The sequence below is a fragment of the Nematolebias whitei genome, chromosome 12 (genome assembly GCF_014905685.2).
Source record: "Nematolebias whitei isolate Nwh7 chromosome 12, NemWhi1, whole genome shotgun sequence".
NCBI classification, from domain to species: domain Eukaryota; kingdom Metazoa; phylum Chordata; class Actinopteri; order Cyprinodontiformes; family Rivulidae; genus Nematolebias; species Nematolebias whitei.
Window position 1 is genome coordinate 37,003,130 of NC_056509.1, and position 17,020 is coordinate 37,020,149.

The window sequence follows — 17,020 nt, forward strand, 5'->3', positions numbered from 1 at the left end:
ATAATTTACTGAGAAATAAAAAATTAAAAAAAGGATAATACAAAATATTTCTTATTGATTTTATTTTTTGGATTATGAATTTGAAAAAGAGTTGATACTAAAACATCTCAAATCATGATTTTTTTTTTTTTTTTTTAAATATAAAATGGCAGGAAATACTTGAATTTTAACCATCTGTGCAGTGGCGTGCACAGACATTTTGGGGGACAGGTGCTCAAGTGAAAAAAGGGCACCTTTTTCAAAAGCTGGCTGCCTTAGTTGTGCGAGGTTTATTACAGGCACATCTGGTATGATATGCATATTTATCTATTGTAATTTGATAGTCGTATGCTATCTAATGCAGATGTTTAATAATATTCAGCTCTCAACAGGTTGGTTTCTGTAACAATCAAATTGGCAACAAAGAATAGCATTGCCACATTGTGCATGCTTTAGCGCAGTGGTGCAGGGCTTAATATGAGATAGATCCTGCCGGAACAGGACCCGGGAACTCTCTTATTTTGACAGGGTGCATTCTGGCTACTGTTTGCTTGGATCCGGTAACTATCAGGCTTACTAATAATAAAGGTATGAACAAATATGGCTGCCTTAAACAAATAAAACTCATATTGGATATGTAAATTGAAAATAACTACATAAACACTCATTTTAAACACAACAGACGACACAAGATGACTTCTTAATATCACATACGATATTCTGCTCCTTCGAGTGAAGCATTTCCGCCTCTCCTCTTAATAATATATCTCGACCCCTAAAAGAGTGGTGGGGGGTGGGAACCTGGAGGTTTCACAGTGAATTCAGTGGAGAAGTGACAATCACTTTAGCAGTTAGCTTCTGCTAATTTGTTTAGTGATTTAGCGTTAGTGATTATTTTAGTTAGCGGATTATGGGTTTTAATAATTTATTCTAAAAAAATATCCAACCAAAACAAATTTGAGCTTTGAAGGACTCTATACAGACACTTTGTCCAGCCCTTAACATGACTGTGGTGTTAACTCTGACCTTTCTTCCTCGTCCGTCTCCTCCTCCTCATCCTCTGTAGCTGCTGCTGGTTTGATCCAGGAGAGCAGAGGACTGCTTCCCCTACAGGCTGCGTTTTAGCTCTTTCTTTTTCTTTTCTCCACCTTTCTTTTCTTGGTGTTATGCTGCCAAATGTGCCAAATCTACGATCTGTGCATGTAATTAAGGGTTAACGGCGCCAGACGAGACTTTCTTCATCATGAGACAAAACTGATGCAAGTGAAGTTATAACATCGGCATCTGAGGTTTAGTGGGTAAATCCACTGGTTTTGTTTGTTACCTGCTGGTTAGCTGTAACCAGGGTTCTGCTGGGCAGATTTTTTATTTATTTTATTGATGTTTTCCCCTACCTTAACTGTTTTGAGACAAATTTGTGTATACTAAGCTTTTATTTTTGCACTCCATCATATCGAATCTCTCATGGGGTTTGAATGAATTTTTTTCTTGTGAATTTATTCCCTTTTGAATGATTTGTGTCTACAGAAGTCGGCCTTCCATCTTCCCCAGACTCTAGTTTATAAGAACGGTTATGCTTTGCCTCGCCGGCCCTCTGTAGGCATCGGCCAGGAAGCTCTTTTCTCAGAGATGCTTTCTCAGCAAGAGATTGATAAGCTGTCCTTGGAGCTGGCAGACATTGCATACGAATCACACGACCAGAAAATGTGTGAAGACTTCATCCCAGCTTATGTGGCACTCGACAAGAAGGTCTGTTCACACCAAAAACATCTAAAAAAAATAATAATTAAAAGCCTTTATCCATTAACAGCGTGTATTTTTGCTTCTTATTTCCTGCGTGTCTTGTAGTTGCTCCGCTTTTTTGCTTATTTTACGGAGGATGTACTTTATTCTTCTGACGAGGAGTATCGTGTGCGCCCCGTGGTCATTTACTACTACCTTAAAGATGACAGCATGTGCATTGTCGAGCCCACAGTGAAGAACTCCGGTCTTATACAGGGGAAGCGGCTCAAGCGCCAGCGTCTGACAAAGAACGAGCGTGGCGATCTTTACCTGTGGAAAGACCTCAACCTGGGCATAGACCTGGAAATACACGGGTTCAAGTATCACATCATTGGCTGTGATGATTTCACAAAGGTACCGTAACTGTTCTCCAACAGTACGTTGGAAAACTTTCTGTTTGGGTCTTATTGTCATTTACTGACAACAGGAGTTCATGGAAAGTGAGGGCATAGTTCTGAACGACCCAGAGCCCATGCCAGAGGATCCTTACATTAAACGCCGTCATGCCCCTCAACCTTCCTACACCACCACCCCGTCCACGTTTAACAAGACGAGCAACTTTTTCGCCATGGATGGACAGGTAAATAAATCCCTTCTGCTACAACTTCATCAAATAAAACATGCATTTGTGGACACCTTAACATGGGAGCAGCCCCGTTACATCGAGCGAGTTATAGGATGTATTATTACATGTAAATATTTATGTTTTATGGGTTTGTGTTGGCTTTTACAAATGTTCACCTACAATCCGAATATACTTTTAAAAACATTTTTAAGAAAAATTAAAGCAACATTTGCAGTAAACTCTTTAAAGCAACATTTGCAGCAAACTCTTAATAGAACCATGCTGTTGCAATTTATGCTCATTTTGTTTCAACAAGTAAAAACTATTACTTTGAACAGAAAAAGCCTTCTGATGCCTTGAAAATGTTTTGGCAAAATCTCATTTGACGTGAAATAAAACCAGCCTGGTATTATTGTTAAAATCTTCTACAGCATATGTGTCAAACTCGAGGCCTGTGGGGCAAATGTGGCCCTCCTTAACATCTTATCTGCCCCCCAAGATGTTATTTTAAATGTAAAATACTTTTATCACTTAATTATTTTTTCGGTAATCTTTGATTATGATGTCAAAAACGCAACAGAAAATGTCTAATGTGACCAAACAAACTCTTGATGAGGAACCTGCAATCAAGAAAAGATGTTGGGTATCTAACTTGAGTAAATATAGATTCTGAAACTGGCCTTTACTTTGAAAAAGGTTTTAATTTTGACTCCCTTTTGTAAGTGAGTTTGACACCCCTGTTCTACAAGATGCAGATGTTTGGACACAAGTAATGTTTAGAAATAAGACGGAGCAGCATGGAAGATGTTCAAAACCTCTTCAGTGTTGCATTTACCCATTTTACAGCTTTATGGTACAACCAGGGCTTAATTTGAGCCAGATCTTGCCGGAACAGGATCCGGGAACTCTCTTATTTTGACAGGTTGCATTCCGGTCCCTCGGCTTCCGGGTCGGATCTGGTAACTCTCAGGCTTACTAGTCATAAAGTTATGAACCAATATGACTGCCTTGAACAAATTAAATTTATGTTGGATATGTAAACTGAAAATAATTACATAAACACTCATTTTAAACACAACAGCCACGTTACGAGCACATGATCTGCCTCTTCAAGTAGCATTTCCGCATCTACCCTTAAAAAATCTCCACTCCTAAAAGAGTGGTGGGAGCAAGTCCTGAGCTCACAGGCAGCTGCCTGGAGGTTCACGTGGAGTTGGACAACAACGAGCAGGGACAGTGTCGGGCTTGATTCCGAGCCGGACTTACTTGACGGTTCAGTCAATTAATGGGGAGTGGGGGGATGCTTGACAGAAGCAGAGTGTTTACAAATGTAGGTAAACTTAGATGTTTAACAACCCGTTAAAATGCACCAAAATGCAGGAAATCACAAAGGAAATCACTACTTTATTCAAAGTTTTCTGGGAAAAGACCTCCAGACTCCCACCCCCCAGCCATTTGTGCTCCAGCATTGATCGGTTTACAAATTAAGCCCTGGGTACAATGTAATATATATATTTTTTTAAGTATCTACGATTCTCATCATTCGTTGTGCTTGTCGAAGAACTGCTTCCTTATTCTTATTTAAAAATTGGCATAAAAAAGTGAATATAAGCGCAGAGACACGTTAATTTAAAAAGTGATATTTACTCATGTTCCCTACAGAAGTTTTCACATCTTGTGAAGTATCTGGATGCCAGTTCTGCCTTCAAGCTGCTTGTGTTTTGTCCAGGTGCTACGTTTTTATGCTGTGTGGGACGACACCGACTCCCCGTTCGGAGACACCAGACATGTCGTCATCCACTATTACCTGGTGGATGACACGGTGGAGATCAGAGAGGTCCATGAACGCAACAGTGGTCGGGACACGTTCCCCATTATCATGCGCAGACTGAGCGTGCCTAAGAAACTGAAAACGGGTAAAAAAACAGTGTTGCGAACCTTTTGATAGTGTTCGGTAATTTCCTTTGATTAGACGAGGTGAAGTAAAGCTTTCCTTTCATGAGTCCTGGTGTGTAGCAGAAAGATTTAAAACATCAGTTTCTTATTTTCATACTGTGCAAGATTTTCCACAGATATTCGTTGCTCATTTACTACGTAACCACTCTCTACTCTTGTAAGGAACTTTCCCTAGCTGTTCAATGGAGATCGCCAAGGATAATGTAGAAGAGTATTACTCCCCCAAAGACTTCCAGTTGGGTCAAACAGTGACGCTACTGAGCCGTCACTTCTTGCTGTATGACTGCGACAGATTTACTAAAGAACATTACCGGAAGAATTATCCTGAAATGGACATGAAACCCATAGAGTTGCCAAAAAAGGCTGAAACGCTTCCGGAGAAGAAAAAGGTAAGAAACTGGATTTTACGTTTGTAAAAACCCATATCATTTGAAGCTTCTTTTGTTTGAATACTTTTTCCTCAAGCAATACCCTCTTTGGTTCCTGTTGTCCAAATTCACAGGAGTTTCCACCCTACAATGGATTTGGTTCTCTTGAAGACTCTCTCCAGAACTGTTTGTCTCTCGTTCCTCAGCCTCCAAAAGTGAACTTGTTGAAGATGCTGGAGAACGACCACAAAGTGTTGCACTTCAGTGTCCGTCTGGTAAGAAAGCCCTTTAGAGCTTTCTGTTCAATAGAGTAAAGCGGAATGACTATGATGTACAGCTCATCAAACTTAAACATTGAGATTACACGACTCATGTGGCGATGTGTTAATTTTAAATTAATTAAAATGTGGTATTTAACATCAACTCCTTGCTTAGGCCGTCTTGTGCTACGTTCCAGGTTTCTCCGCATCCCGAAGATGAAGACCGACGTTTTACACTGTCCTACTTCCTGTCCGACGACATGATCAGTATTTTCGAAAAGCCCACACGCAACACGGGGGTCATCGGTGGAAAATTCCTGAAGAAGACCCGCGTTCGCAAGCCGGGCACTACGGAGGAGAATCCAGAGTTCTACTCACCTGCAGACTTGGCTATAGGAAACACTATCGAGGGTAACATTCCTCGATTTATTTGTATTATTTTGGTATAGATATCTAAACAGAAAAGCTCAGCTCATTTTTTTTTTTTTTTTTTTTTAAGTTTTCAGCCATCGCTTTGTGATTACGGACGCTGATCTTTACGTGCTTAAATATCTGGAGTCCATTTCAAGCCAGATCCCCTCTCACACACTGGATTCTTTGAGACAGAAGCTTGGCATGGGGATGACGGGAAACCAGCCCGCTGACGAAAATGGTAACCATCAAATCTGCCCTTTTACCTAATTTTCTTGTGACAGCTGTCAGTTACACCATCCTTGCAGTAGGAGTCACTCTTTATAAAGGAAAAAAGAACAAATGCAGACATTTAAATCTCGTTTTTCCTCCATCAGGTGAAGACAGAAAACCATCTCCATGAACGAACCCCTGGATTTTTTTTTGTTTCGTCACGTTTCAGTTTACATTTAATCCAACAAGACTTTGCAAAAATATCTCTTAAGCTGAATATTTAACTGTGAAATTTAAATTTGATGAAATCTGCCAATAAATTGAATTAATCCTGTACTGCTAATGACTATTCCTTGGACTTCACCAACTCCACAACTTTTTGGAAAGATGTATTCTTTAATAAAGTCGTTAACAAAAGAGAAATAACTGGCATGGAATGGCATGTGGCAACAACATACATGCTTTATGCAAATCTGTTACGTGACCAGGAAGAGACATTAGTTTGTATTGTTCTGCGTCATCAGTAACATTTTTCTGGCCCCGTGGACCAGAACAGAAAGCAAGTGAAGCTGGCTCAGTAGGACGAGCTGCTGCGACACTACATACAGTACTTCAGTTTGAGAATATGAACGAACACATTCAGCATGGACAAATACATAAACATGTGCTGCGCTTTTAGTTTTAATTTCTCTATATGCAACGGTGCGCATTAACGGTGGCATCGCAAGCTGCGTGGATGTACAAAAAAAATACTGATACAGTCAGAGGACTAATGTTCATTGGGCTCAAAAGGATTTCCTTAGATTTCATTTTCCAGCATTCGAGCTAAAGTCTGTAGCGACGGAGTCCCGGTGGCGTCACAGGACATTCTCAGCCTAAAGTTTGGCGGCCAGGGGGTCGCCAGCTTTACCGACGTGCTGATGAGGAACCTCAGTGGAGGCTACAGCCACTGCTGAGGTCAGTTACTGTGTCACCTTAGGGCGATTTCAGTTTCTTTGTTCGAAGAGAAACTCCATTCTCAGCTTTAAGAACTCCATTTTCATGGTGACCAACTGGTTGGGAGACACAGAAGGGAGAAGTCAGAACATTGAACAGTCAGTGAGAGCAAATCAAATGCAAAGTCCACAGGAAGTTCTGAAGCCCGTTTGAGCGAGAGGTAAAACTCACAGGAGTCTCTCTTTAGAGGCCGTACGGGTTGTTTTGTGGTGGCCTTCTTACGGACGGCCTGTTCATGTCTGAACTCCCTCCAGCGCCTCAACTGGAAGCGGATGAACTTCCAGAGGAGCCAAGATTGAGTCAAGCACACGAGGAGTAGAACTGTCATTCTGAAGACATCCGAGGCGAAAAGATTAGTGCCCTCATTTATAAACAAATGATCAGCTAAATGATAGAGTTGACTTTAACGTTGTGTCTTTAAAACAGGCCTCGAACGATACACTGACTGCTCATGTCGTAGTTCGGCAGCTTATTTTACTTTGTTTATAGTTGCCAAAGAAGTAAATGAGTTGAAATGGAACAAAAACTACATGTAAATTATTAAAGGAGTGTTGGAACAACTAAACTTTGTTAAAGAAGATGAAACTGAGTTGTTAAAGTTAAAACAATGAGAATAAAAGCTAAAATTTGTTTAACAAAACATCAAAACCAGCAAAACGGTAGCTGAAAGCTAAAAACAGGAGACCAGTAACTAAAAGATAAAACATACAAACAATAGCTGAAAGCTAAAGACATATTAACAACAGCTAAAGGCTTCAACCAACAAAACGGTAGCTGAAAGCTATCAACAGGAGAACAGTAGCTAAAAACTAAAAACATAAAAACAATAGCTAAAGGCTCCAACCAGAAAAACAGTAGCTGAAAGCTAAAGACATTAACAATAGCTAAAGGCTTCAACCAACAAAACGGTAGCTGAAAGCTAAAAACAGAACAGTAGCTAAAAGCTAAAACATTAACAATAGCTAAAGGCTTTAACCAACAAAATGGTAGCTGAAAGCTATCAACAGGAGAACAGTAGCTAAAAGCTAAAACATAATAACAATAGCTAAAGTTTCCAACCAGCAAAACAGTAGCTGAAAGCTAAAAAACAGGAGAACAGTAGCTAAAAGCTAAAACATAACAATAGCAAAAGGTTACAACCAGCAAAACAGTAACTAAAAGCTAAAACATATTAACAACAGCTAAAGACTCCAACCAGCAAAACAGTAGCTGAAAACAAAAAATAGCAAAAAAATAGCTAAAATCAGCAGATTTGTAGTGAAGAGGTAAGTAAGCATGGTAACACAAAAGATGGAGGCCACAATTAGCAAAACTGTAGCCAAAACCAAACAGCCAAAACAGCTAAAAACTATTGGCAAATAGTAGCTATAAAAAAATTAAAAAATTCAGAACAGCAGCTAAAAGCCAAAAATGTGCTGAAGTAACATTTACGGAGCAAAGAATAGATCTGTGCATTTTCTTGGGGGAAAAACATGCATCAAAAGTCCTAGCTGAAATGTCCTGAATTAACTAAATGGTTTGATACCAGAAAGGCTGAAATAGCCGAGGCCATAATTAACTGAGTTTTATTTTAATATTCTTCCTTTTTTTTGCAAATCGTAATTCCTGGCTAGATTCAAAATGGAACAGAATTTCACACTTCATGGCCTCACCTTATCAGAACGGTGTTGAAGTTGCCCATCTCCAAGTCCAGCCCCTGATTCTCAGCACGGGCCAAACCAAAACCCACAGCGAGGAACATCAGGGTGAGCGTGACCATCCGCGTAAACACGAAGCTCACCGCCCACATATCAAACCTGACACGGAACAGGAACACGTCACCTTGGCACGCTTTATCTCGTGGACTAACACAAGTTTATATACAAGGCTGAAAATACATACATTTTCTGATGTCCCTCATCAGTGAAATACAAGAGTCTGGCGATGTGGAAGCCCAGTTCTGACACATACTGGAGGAAGAGTAGTACCAGACCCACACGAGTCAAACTGCACGCGCAGGAGGAGCGAAGCCACAGAGTAGGTGGAAAACAAAGACGTGCAGCAGATTTAGAACACCACAAACTGACTGAGACTGTTGGATTTATCTTGGCAACTCTCTTCTCACTGACTGAGGGCCTTACTTTAACAAATAGGCTGCAGAGATGTGCAGCAGATAAAGGCTGATGTATTGGAGCTGACGAGGAGTCTCCTCCTGGAAAATAAAACAAAAGAAGCATTTTTATCATTGAAGAAAAAACAAAATCAGATTCTCAAACATTTCTCAGTCTGTCTGATGCATGTGCAGAATTTACACTGGTGCTCCGAAGGTCCAAGTATAAACAGAGCTTATCTAGTTGCACTTAAAAAGTATGTCTCCAGTTTCCCAGGGCCTCCCGACTGACCTTGCGTACTTTCTGGAAGTAGAGCTCCGGCAAAGCGTGGAGCCAGTATGCCAGCTGAGTGAGGTAGAAAAATTTCACCTGAAATCTGGAGCACGAATCGACAAAGAGACAAAAGCATGAAATAAATAGGATGCTGCAATGTGCACGCTAGGAAGACTTGGTTTGTCCCCCTTCTACATGTTTTTTTTTTTTTAATAGAAAAATGTCACTCTCTTGGCTTTGCTACATCCTTTGTTTCCTTTGGGAAAAAAAAAGTCCAAAAAGTAATCAACATCTCTCAGCTTTATAAAAAGGAAACCAACACATCTAATGTTTCCCTTTAACATTCAGTCAGAATGTAAGCACGGCAAACACTTTATAGGTTTTGATGCCACATTTCTTTGTACAGGGCACAGTGTATAAATTATAGACAAATAGCAATTGGAGAGGTTTTGAAGAAGCAATGCGAAAAAATATCAAGAGCAGTAAAATCTAGGTGATCACATGACCCTTTAAACATCAGTTTTAAATTACATACAGAATGGATTGATTACTCACTTCCTGATTTGGTTATTTTTATGCAACAAATTATATATGAGGCTTATTAAAAGATCGTGCTTTGGGTTTAAATAAACTCCTTCACAACATGAACCCAGTGTCACACAGCCGCACGCCTCAAAGACCGAAGAATCCTTAACACAGAAAACACCAGGCTTGTCACGATAATAAATTTTGCTGGACGATTAATTGTCTCAGAAATTATTGCGATAAACGATAATATTGTTAGAATTTTGACAATAATTAGTAATCACTGTCAAATTTAAGAAGAAATGTTGGTTACTTTGTTTTGAGCCACCGGATGGCAGTACAAGACTGTCTGAACCGAAGGATGGATAGTGAGGGAGCGAGCAGCGTGTCACTTTAAGAAAAATGGGAGGAAGGCCCCTTGACATTCCTGTTTTTTGGTTCTCAAAAAGGCAGATGCTCGGTGTGGTTTGAGCTCTTTAGCATTTTTCACACAAAGCTTTTAATTTTTTATTTTTTTTTTAATCAATAAGCAAGTTCTCAGCTTCTTTTTGCAGAGAAAAACAAGTTTTACACGAAGGGACAAGTTTCAGCCGTGGATCTTGTAGCTTCGACAAGACTGAGGCTTTTATCCGAGGTCGGCCTGTTAGCTTAGCTTCTCAGCTTAGCTGCTTTTAACGATTCAAAAATGTGACTTTGGACGGTTAAATTAATTTTAAAGAGAAAGGGAGGGGTCAGTGAAGAACACTGGAGTTGAGCCTTTAGTCATCCAGTGTCTTCAGTGGAAAGAGAGACACACGAAGAAACGATAAAGCTGATAAATGACAATGAGGTCGATAATTTTCATTCATCGTGCGATTAATTGATTTATTGTTTATCGCAACAGGTCTAAAAAAAAGACTAAAAAATAAGTTTTTTTGTATCGTTTCCACCGTGCTACATCCAGTCAGGTATTTTTAACCGTCACTTACTGGAAACAGGTAAAGAAATAAAATGCAACTGCAATAAATAATTTTTACCCATCGTTAAAATGCACAACTTTAAAATCTTTACATTCAGTTGTTAGGATGTAAACTAATGCTTAGGTTTGTAATGACCTAATGGAACCAAAAAAAAACAACAAAAAAACATTACTGATCCTCGTTTTTCTCATCTTAAAAACACTTGACATTTTAGAGTACACGCCAAATACAAGTAAAGGTCAAAGGTCGTGTATTTACCACATGTAGCCTTTGGCAGGAGACACTTTGGATATTCCAGCAGAAGTTCCAAAGGCTTTCTGACGAAGATATTTACTGCTTTTGATTAACTGTAATCTGGTCATTTGAATTCCCTAACCTGACTAATCTAATCACAAAAACTGGACTCTTTTTAAAGCTTTAGAGAAAAAGGCTGCTGTTGTTTCAGTCAGCAGTTAAAGAGGTCTGTTAATCAGCAGGACTCCAGAGTGACTGAAACAACTGAAAGCATTAATAAACAAAATGTCGGGGCACTGATCTGCAATGAATTTATTACACTGAAGCTTTGACGTGAAAAAAAGTAAAAATGGATGAAAACATGAAACTGTTCGAGTGTTCGTTACTGCTCACTGTACCTGAGATGTGAATGAGGGTAGTTCTCCCAAAGGCTGCTGGGATGCAGAAGATACCCTTCCTGTAAGAAGATAATAGAAAAGAATTGTATTTCTGTTCTTGAATCTGTGAACAGGAAGTGATCGCTGAGAAACAGCACGAGGATTAAAATCTCACTCACGGTTATGAGGATGTAGAAACTCCACACACTCGACACCAAGTGAAACACACACAGCTGGCCTGACTCATTAAACTTGGTATTCTTGCTCTTGGAAAGGTGAAGACGTCGGTTCACTTTCTGTGACGGGAACAATAAAACAGATCATGAGACACTCGAGCCTACAGTAAAAGCTGACGAAGTTACTGTTACACACAAGGAAATGACACTGAAATAACAGTAAGTAGGACAAGAAGAGAGCAGATACTGTTTCTAGCTGCTGAGAAAAATCCTGAACTAAAGACGGACTCCTTTCAAGACTCAGGTTCTCAAACTTTTTGGGTTCAGGGACCCCCTCATAACCCTCATGTTTATTAAAAAATTTTCTTCAATTTGTCTCTTTAATCCGATGGAAACAGTTGTGTCTTTAATAGTGTTAATACATTTTTTATACTTTTAAACATGGGGTATTTTTCATTCAAGACGCACTTAAATAAAAAAAAATTTAACTTCAACTTCCAAAACTTAGTTTAGAGAAAATGAACAGAATCAAAAACCACTTTTTAAAACTTCACCTATTCACATAATGAATATAAGAAATGATATTTTTATTGATATGATAATAAATAATAAAGCTTTTCTGGTCCCTCGTGTAAATGAGTCATCGAGGCTCAGTGAGATTAACCTGTATAAATAAAGATTGAAAAAAAAAAAAAAAGTGTTGCCATTTCTTCAAATTATTACAGGAAACTACATAAAACTGAACAGAACCACAACAGCAGTAGTCAGACCAAGTAAACACGGCTTCATTTGTAAACCGGTCAATGTCAGAACACTAATAGCAGGTATGCCGGCTGGAGGGGGGCGGGTCCTCCGCCAGAAAATTTTGAATAAAGATGTGATTTCCTGCAGTTTGGTGCATTTTAACGGGTTGTTAAACATCTACATACTTGTAGATTTTTTTTAAAATGTTTTTTTTTTTTGTGTTTTGTTTTTTGTGGAAACCCAAGCACCGGCTCATGGACCCCCAGTGTCCACGGTAGAGTTGCACTCGGGTCTAAATAATCTGATCCGACCTCCAGCCCGCAGCCATCATCTCCGAACCCCACCTGATCCGACGAATTAACAGTAATTACAGGTCCGAACCCGAAAAAACACAACATTTTTAATTAAGCTTTGCTACACCACTGACTATGGCGGACACGTGCGGCTGAGTAAAGGGGGCAGAAGATCGGAGCAGAGGAGCCCTCAAAGCGCATTAAATGCTTCCCCTGCATCCTGCTCCGACATGTCGGATATTTTGTGATCTCACCCGTTTCGGTCGTTGGCCGCGTGCGTCCGCTGAGTTCAGCAGCTGAATGAACGTCCATTTGGGCTGATGGGTCACTGGCAGTAGTCCATCTGAAGCTTAAATTAACTTTTTACCTCTTTCAACCGGCTGGTCAGCGCACGGTCAAATGGCCACGTGCAGCAGGTGATTGTATGGCAAGCCATGTTGGCGCATAATTGGATTGTCGGCCCTGACGCAATAACAAGCCCGACACCAACCCGGTCGCACATTAAGAGTATTATTATAGACCGGCCTAATCCGAACCCGGGTCGGGCAGGGCCAGACGCTGGGTTAGAAATGACAGCTCTAGTCCAGGGACCCGTTTCAGAACCACTGCTCTAAAAGCATGAAAACCATCCTTAAAGAACACACTCCTTCAAACAACCACTCAAACACATAAAATTATAGACACATTTATGTCCGCATGAATATATTTTTTAGTCGTTTTAAAAACTAGTTTTGAAACTATCTTTGTATGCAGCACGACTCAAACTGACCCCAACCCCCTATTCATTTGAATGCAAAAGCCGAGGAGGTGAAACCGCTCACATCCTGGTTTCAGTGGACAGAATATATTTTCATCACCATCTGAATAACGTACAGTAACAGCCATCTTGAATCAGGTTGTCTTCAAACATGGATCAGCTGTCCATTCAATAATTACTTTCAGTTTCTTTGAAATCTGTCCACTGATTTGTGATATATTTTGCGAACACTGCAGACAAACGAAGACAAAACCATCATTCTTCCTCAGCAGCGGGTGATAAAAGTAAAACTTGTCGGTCTTTTCACATGAAAAGGGGATTAAGTTTTTCTTTGCAACATTTGTGACAAATTTCTTTCAACGTTTCTGAAGCTAATCAAGTCTTCCGCTCATTTATCAATAATTTGTGAGCAACGTACATTTTCTGCAAACACCAATGTAATTCAAGTCATGTGACGTTCCAACCCTTTTGATAAACTGCTGTACTGTGGGAGAGAGAGATAAGGGTCTTACATCCAGGAGGTACTCCTGCACCACAGCGTGGAGGATGATGGCGATGAAGAAGTAGAAGAGGATGGTGGCACAGTCCTTCCATCCGTATTGATACGTAGTCACCTCTTTCTCTAAGCACACAGGGGAGGGGTGAAAACATGCTGAGCACACGCTGCGAGCACCTTTGTTAAACATCCTGGTGAAACGTGGATTGTTTTCATACGACCAGTATTGAAACAGTAATGTGGTGGCACAATGTTCAGTAAAAACAGAAGTGAAACTTTATACTTTAAGAGCCAGAAATCAAGAACTCCGCTCTGAATTAGCATCAGTAACACAAGCGGTGCCGCTTCGTACCTGGTGTTAATGTGGTGACGTTGTACTGAGGCTGAATGAACAGTATGGCTGTCTTTGCCGTTGCCTGGAAATAAAACAAGAAAAACGAAGAGTTTTGTGATTTTCTCCCTAAACAGGTTTCAAAATATTTAATTCAGTATTTTAGATTATTGCAGGATATATTATAGGAAATATGGTCAAAGGAACCAGATTCCTAAAGCTGTGCTGTTTGAATGGGAATGAATTGACCGCTTGCTACTGGTTACACGTTGTACGTGCAACAGTAAAATAACTACAGGGAGACATTCATCAATTGGACAGTTTTCTTTAAGTTGTTTTATTTACAAATGAGGAGGTAAAACTGGCCAGCAATTAATGTATATTCAATTGTTTACCGCCAATTCACAAGTCATCTGAGGCCACTGTGCACTACTACTAACACTTACTTTATATTTTTGGCTTTGATTTTAAAATGCGAATTGCAAATATTTCTATGAATAGATTTCCTTAAAAAACATCTTAATCCTTTCCCAATTTAAATGATGTACTCTGAAATGCATTGTTATATTTTAACGAATTGATGCATGTAAACTTTCAATTAATTTTTTTTTTAAATTAAATGCGAATGGAAATAAATTCAGCTGGCGGGGGGGCTTTTTTACCAATCAGTGCCCAGGACCCCTTTAAAATGTTAACGAGTCCGTGATCAGAACATAAAATCAAAAGCAGAAAACGGTCACGTTTAGAACTTTAAAGTAATCTAATTTGTTTTAATTCATTCGTTGTGGTTGTTTTTTGTCAGATGTTGGTGTTTTTCAGACCATAAAGTTTATTTTTGTTGAAATACATAAGTAATAGCCCATGAGTTCTCATGCAAGACTAAAGTTGGTCACTTTTTATTCAGTTTGCTCAGACTGTGGCCTGATACTAAACCTCAAATGGAAGTTTAAGTTTATTACACTGTTGTTCCCTTTTTCAGACACCAAGTGGGGACAAAAAATGAAGGGAATGATTATGTTTCCCCACGATCAGCTGTGTCAGGTTTCCGGATTGAAACTTTAAATGTCCACGCGGGGTGGACTTAAAGATCACAGTTCTTCAAATAAATTCTTAACTAACTCAAACACTAAATGTTAGTGATGAAGGTGCTTCTGGTCAGAGCTGTCCAAATGCAAAGCTGAACCCACAAGCGGCCAGAAGCTGCTCAAAGATTGAGACGTGGCAGTTATCTCTTATGGCGTCATGCTCGCAACCAACAGTAAAACCGTTTCCGTTTCACCGTTTCAAAATAAAACTACAACGTAGGGAATGTGCGGCAAATTCATAGACGTATAAAAGGTAAAGCTTTTATTTTGAATCTACGAGAAATCTTCACTTCCTCTGATTTTCCGCTACAAAAACCAAACAAACAAAAAAAAGGTTGGAATTAAAATAGCAGCGGGCAGTTAGTTGGAAACAAAATTTGGGGAAATGAACAAAAAGTGATGGTTAAACAAGAGGGAGAAAGAAGTTAAACTAAATAAAATACTTCAGTTGAACACAGGTCTGTGCCAGCAGGAAGGAATGCTCCCGATGTACCCTTAATGAAAAACTCTTGAGAGGCGCCAAATATTGTATTTTGGAATGTAGCAGACGTAAAAAAAAATATTCTGCATGAGCGTTGCAGCTTTGGTTTGCATCTCTAAAAAAACGGTTTAAATCAGTGTCGCTACTCGCTGATCTGGAACAATCACTGTTCGTTCACAAAAGTTGGGAAAAAAAATGTAGCAAACATGATGAAGTTTGATTTCCTCACAACAGATTAAAACAAATCTCAGAAGAGGTCAAACAAGTAAACGTGCATGTACTGTCAGACTGGAGGCTTTACAAGTTAAATCAGTGTAGAAGTAACAAGACGTAAAAACAGCTGAGACCAGAGAAAGGAGAAGAAGAAAAAAAAAAAGAATCAAGAGTTCATCTCACCTCGAACATCAACCCAATCAAAATGAAAATCACCAAACTGAACACGATGTCGGCATGGTTCTGAATGAGGAACTCCTGGCTGAAGAAAGGGTAACTCTTGTTTCTTCGGCGGAACGCCATGTCAAACTCTGTGATTTTATTAATCAGAAACTCTGCCTACGAAGTTCGGAGTTAACTTTCTCGGGGGATGTGCGCATGCGCGCCGTCTTAAAGGGCGCGTGACATAAATACCTTTAAGGCCATTTAACAGTTTCCGTTCGTCGTGTCTCGACAAGTAGTGGAAGGTAATTAATGTACACCGTTTCTCCTCGAGTACAACACTGAGTTCTTATATTTTATTACGTGGTTGCAATGTTTGATATAATTCAAATTCTGAACATTTATGTGATTTTTTTTTTTTTTTACTTTTCTCAATGCTACTTTTCATTTTAGCTAGCCTGTTGTCAAATGTCCATTTAGCTCAGGGGTGTCCAAAGTGCGGCTCGTGGGCCATTTGCGGCCCTTGGAGGGATTTTGTGTGGCCCACAGCTGCAGTTTCAGCATGTTATAATTTTATAGAACAGTGAGATGCTCAAAATTAAATAAAGCATTATGAAATAAGAAAAAAAAAACTTTATTCTTTTATTTCATAATGCTGTTTTTCATGGCTTATTTATGTCATAATTGTATTTTTCACGATAGCTTATTTATTTCATAATGACTCTTTTCAGCAGAATGGCTTCAGCTGTCAATCAACGTCAGTGGGTTGGACCTTCTCGCCCACTGGCTGATTATGAAAAAATAAGCCATTATGAAAAACACAATTATGAAATAATTAAGCCATGGAAACAGCATTATGAAATTAATAAGCCATTTTTCTTATTTCATGTTTAATTTATTTATTTAATTTTGAGCATCTCGGTGTTCCATATCATTTTGACCAGCAGACTTAAGAGGCCAATGCAGACTTTCTGCAAATGCATTGGTAGTCCTTGTTGATGATGTTTAGGTTTAACAGCAATACAGATGATTTTTTTTTTCTCAAAATGAGCAATTTTAAGCAAAATACAAATTTTGGCTGTTGTGAATTTTATATTTTTTGTTCAAGCACCACAAACCTTTACAGCCTCCTATCAAAAAGGAGACTTTTGGATAATTGTTCATAAAACGTGGCTAAAATATAAAAAAAATGCAGTTGATATTTAACCAACAGAGAGAAATTGGACATTTTTAATTAATATAAAGTGGAATCATCTACATACCAGTTGATCAACTTTATCAGTGTCCCTTCAAA

The 17,020-nt window shown here is 39.2% G+C and overlaps 2 protein-coding genes across 2 annotated transcripts in view; one reads left to right on the plus strand and one right to left on the minus strand.

The window, feature by feature from the left end:
- The window catches only part of efhc1 (EF-hand domain (C-terminal) containing 1), a 6,542-nt gene extending 808 nt beyond the window's left edge, over window positions 1-5,734 (plus strand). The window contains exons 2-10 of the mRNA XM_037685517.1: window positions 1,507-1,728; window positions 1,828-2,115; window positions 2,189-2,341; window positions 4,056-4,242; window positions 4,445-4,671; window positions 4,785-4,925; window positions 5,108-5,321; window positions 5,410-5,562; window positions 5,699-5,734. Of these exons, the coding sequence (XP_037541445.1) occupies window positions 1,507-1,728; window positions 1,828-2,115; window positions 2,189-2,341; window positions 4,056-4,242; window positions 4,445-4,671; window positions 4,785-4,925; window positions 5,108-5,321; window positions 5,410-5,562; window positions 5,699-5,724 (1,611 nt within the window). The 3' untranslated portion in view covers window positions 5,725-5,734. The remainder of the gene's footprint in view (window positions 1-1,506; window positions 1,729-1,827; window positions 2,116-2,188; window positions 2,342-4,055; window positions 4,243-4,444; window positions 4,672-4,784; window positions 4,926-5,107; window positions 5,322-5,409; window positions 5,563-5,698) is intronic.
- Window positions 5,735-6,239: 505 nt separating this feature from the next.
- On the minus strand, window positions 6,240-15,901 carry tram2 (translocation associated membrane protein 2). Its single transcript, XM_037685518.1, has 11 exons — window positions 15,748-15,901; window positions 13,807-13,870; window positions 13,471-13,580; window positions 11,168-11,284; window positions 11,010-11,068; window positions 8,912-8,996; window positions 8,651-8,721; window positions 8,412-8,516; window positions 8,183-8,326; window positions 6,702-6,859; window positions 6,240-6,586 (listed from the first exon to the last, which is right to left on the minus strand). Exons 1-11 carry the CDS (start codon window positions 15,865-15,867, stop codon window positions 6,510-6,512), a joined length of 1,110 nt encoding a protein of 369 aa, XP_037541446.1. The 5' UTR covers window positions 15,868-15,901; the 3' UTR covers window positions 6,240-6,509.
- Window positions 15,902-17,020: the final 1,119 nt, after the last annotated feature.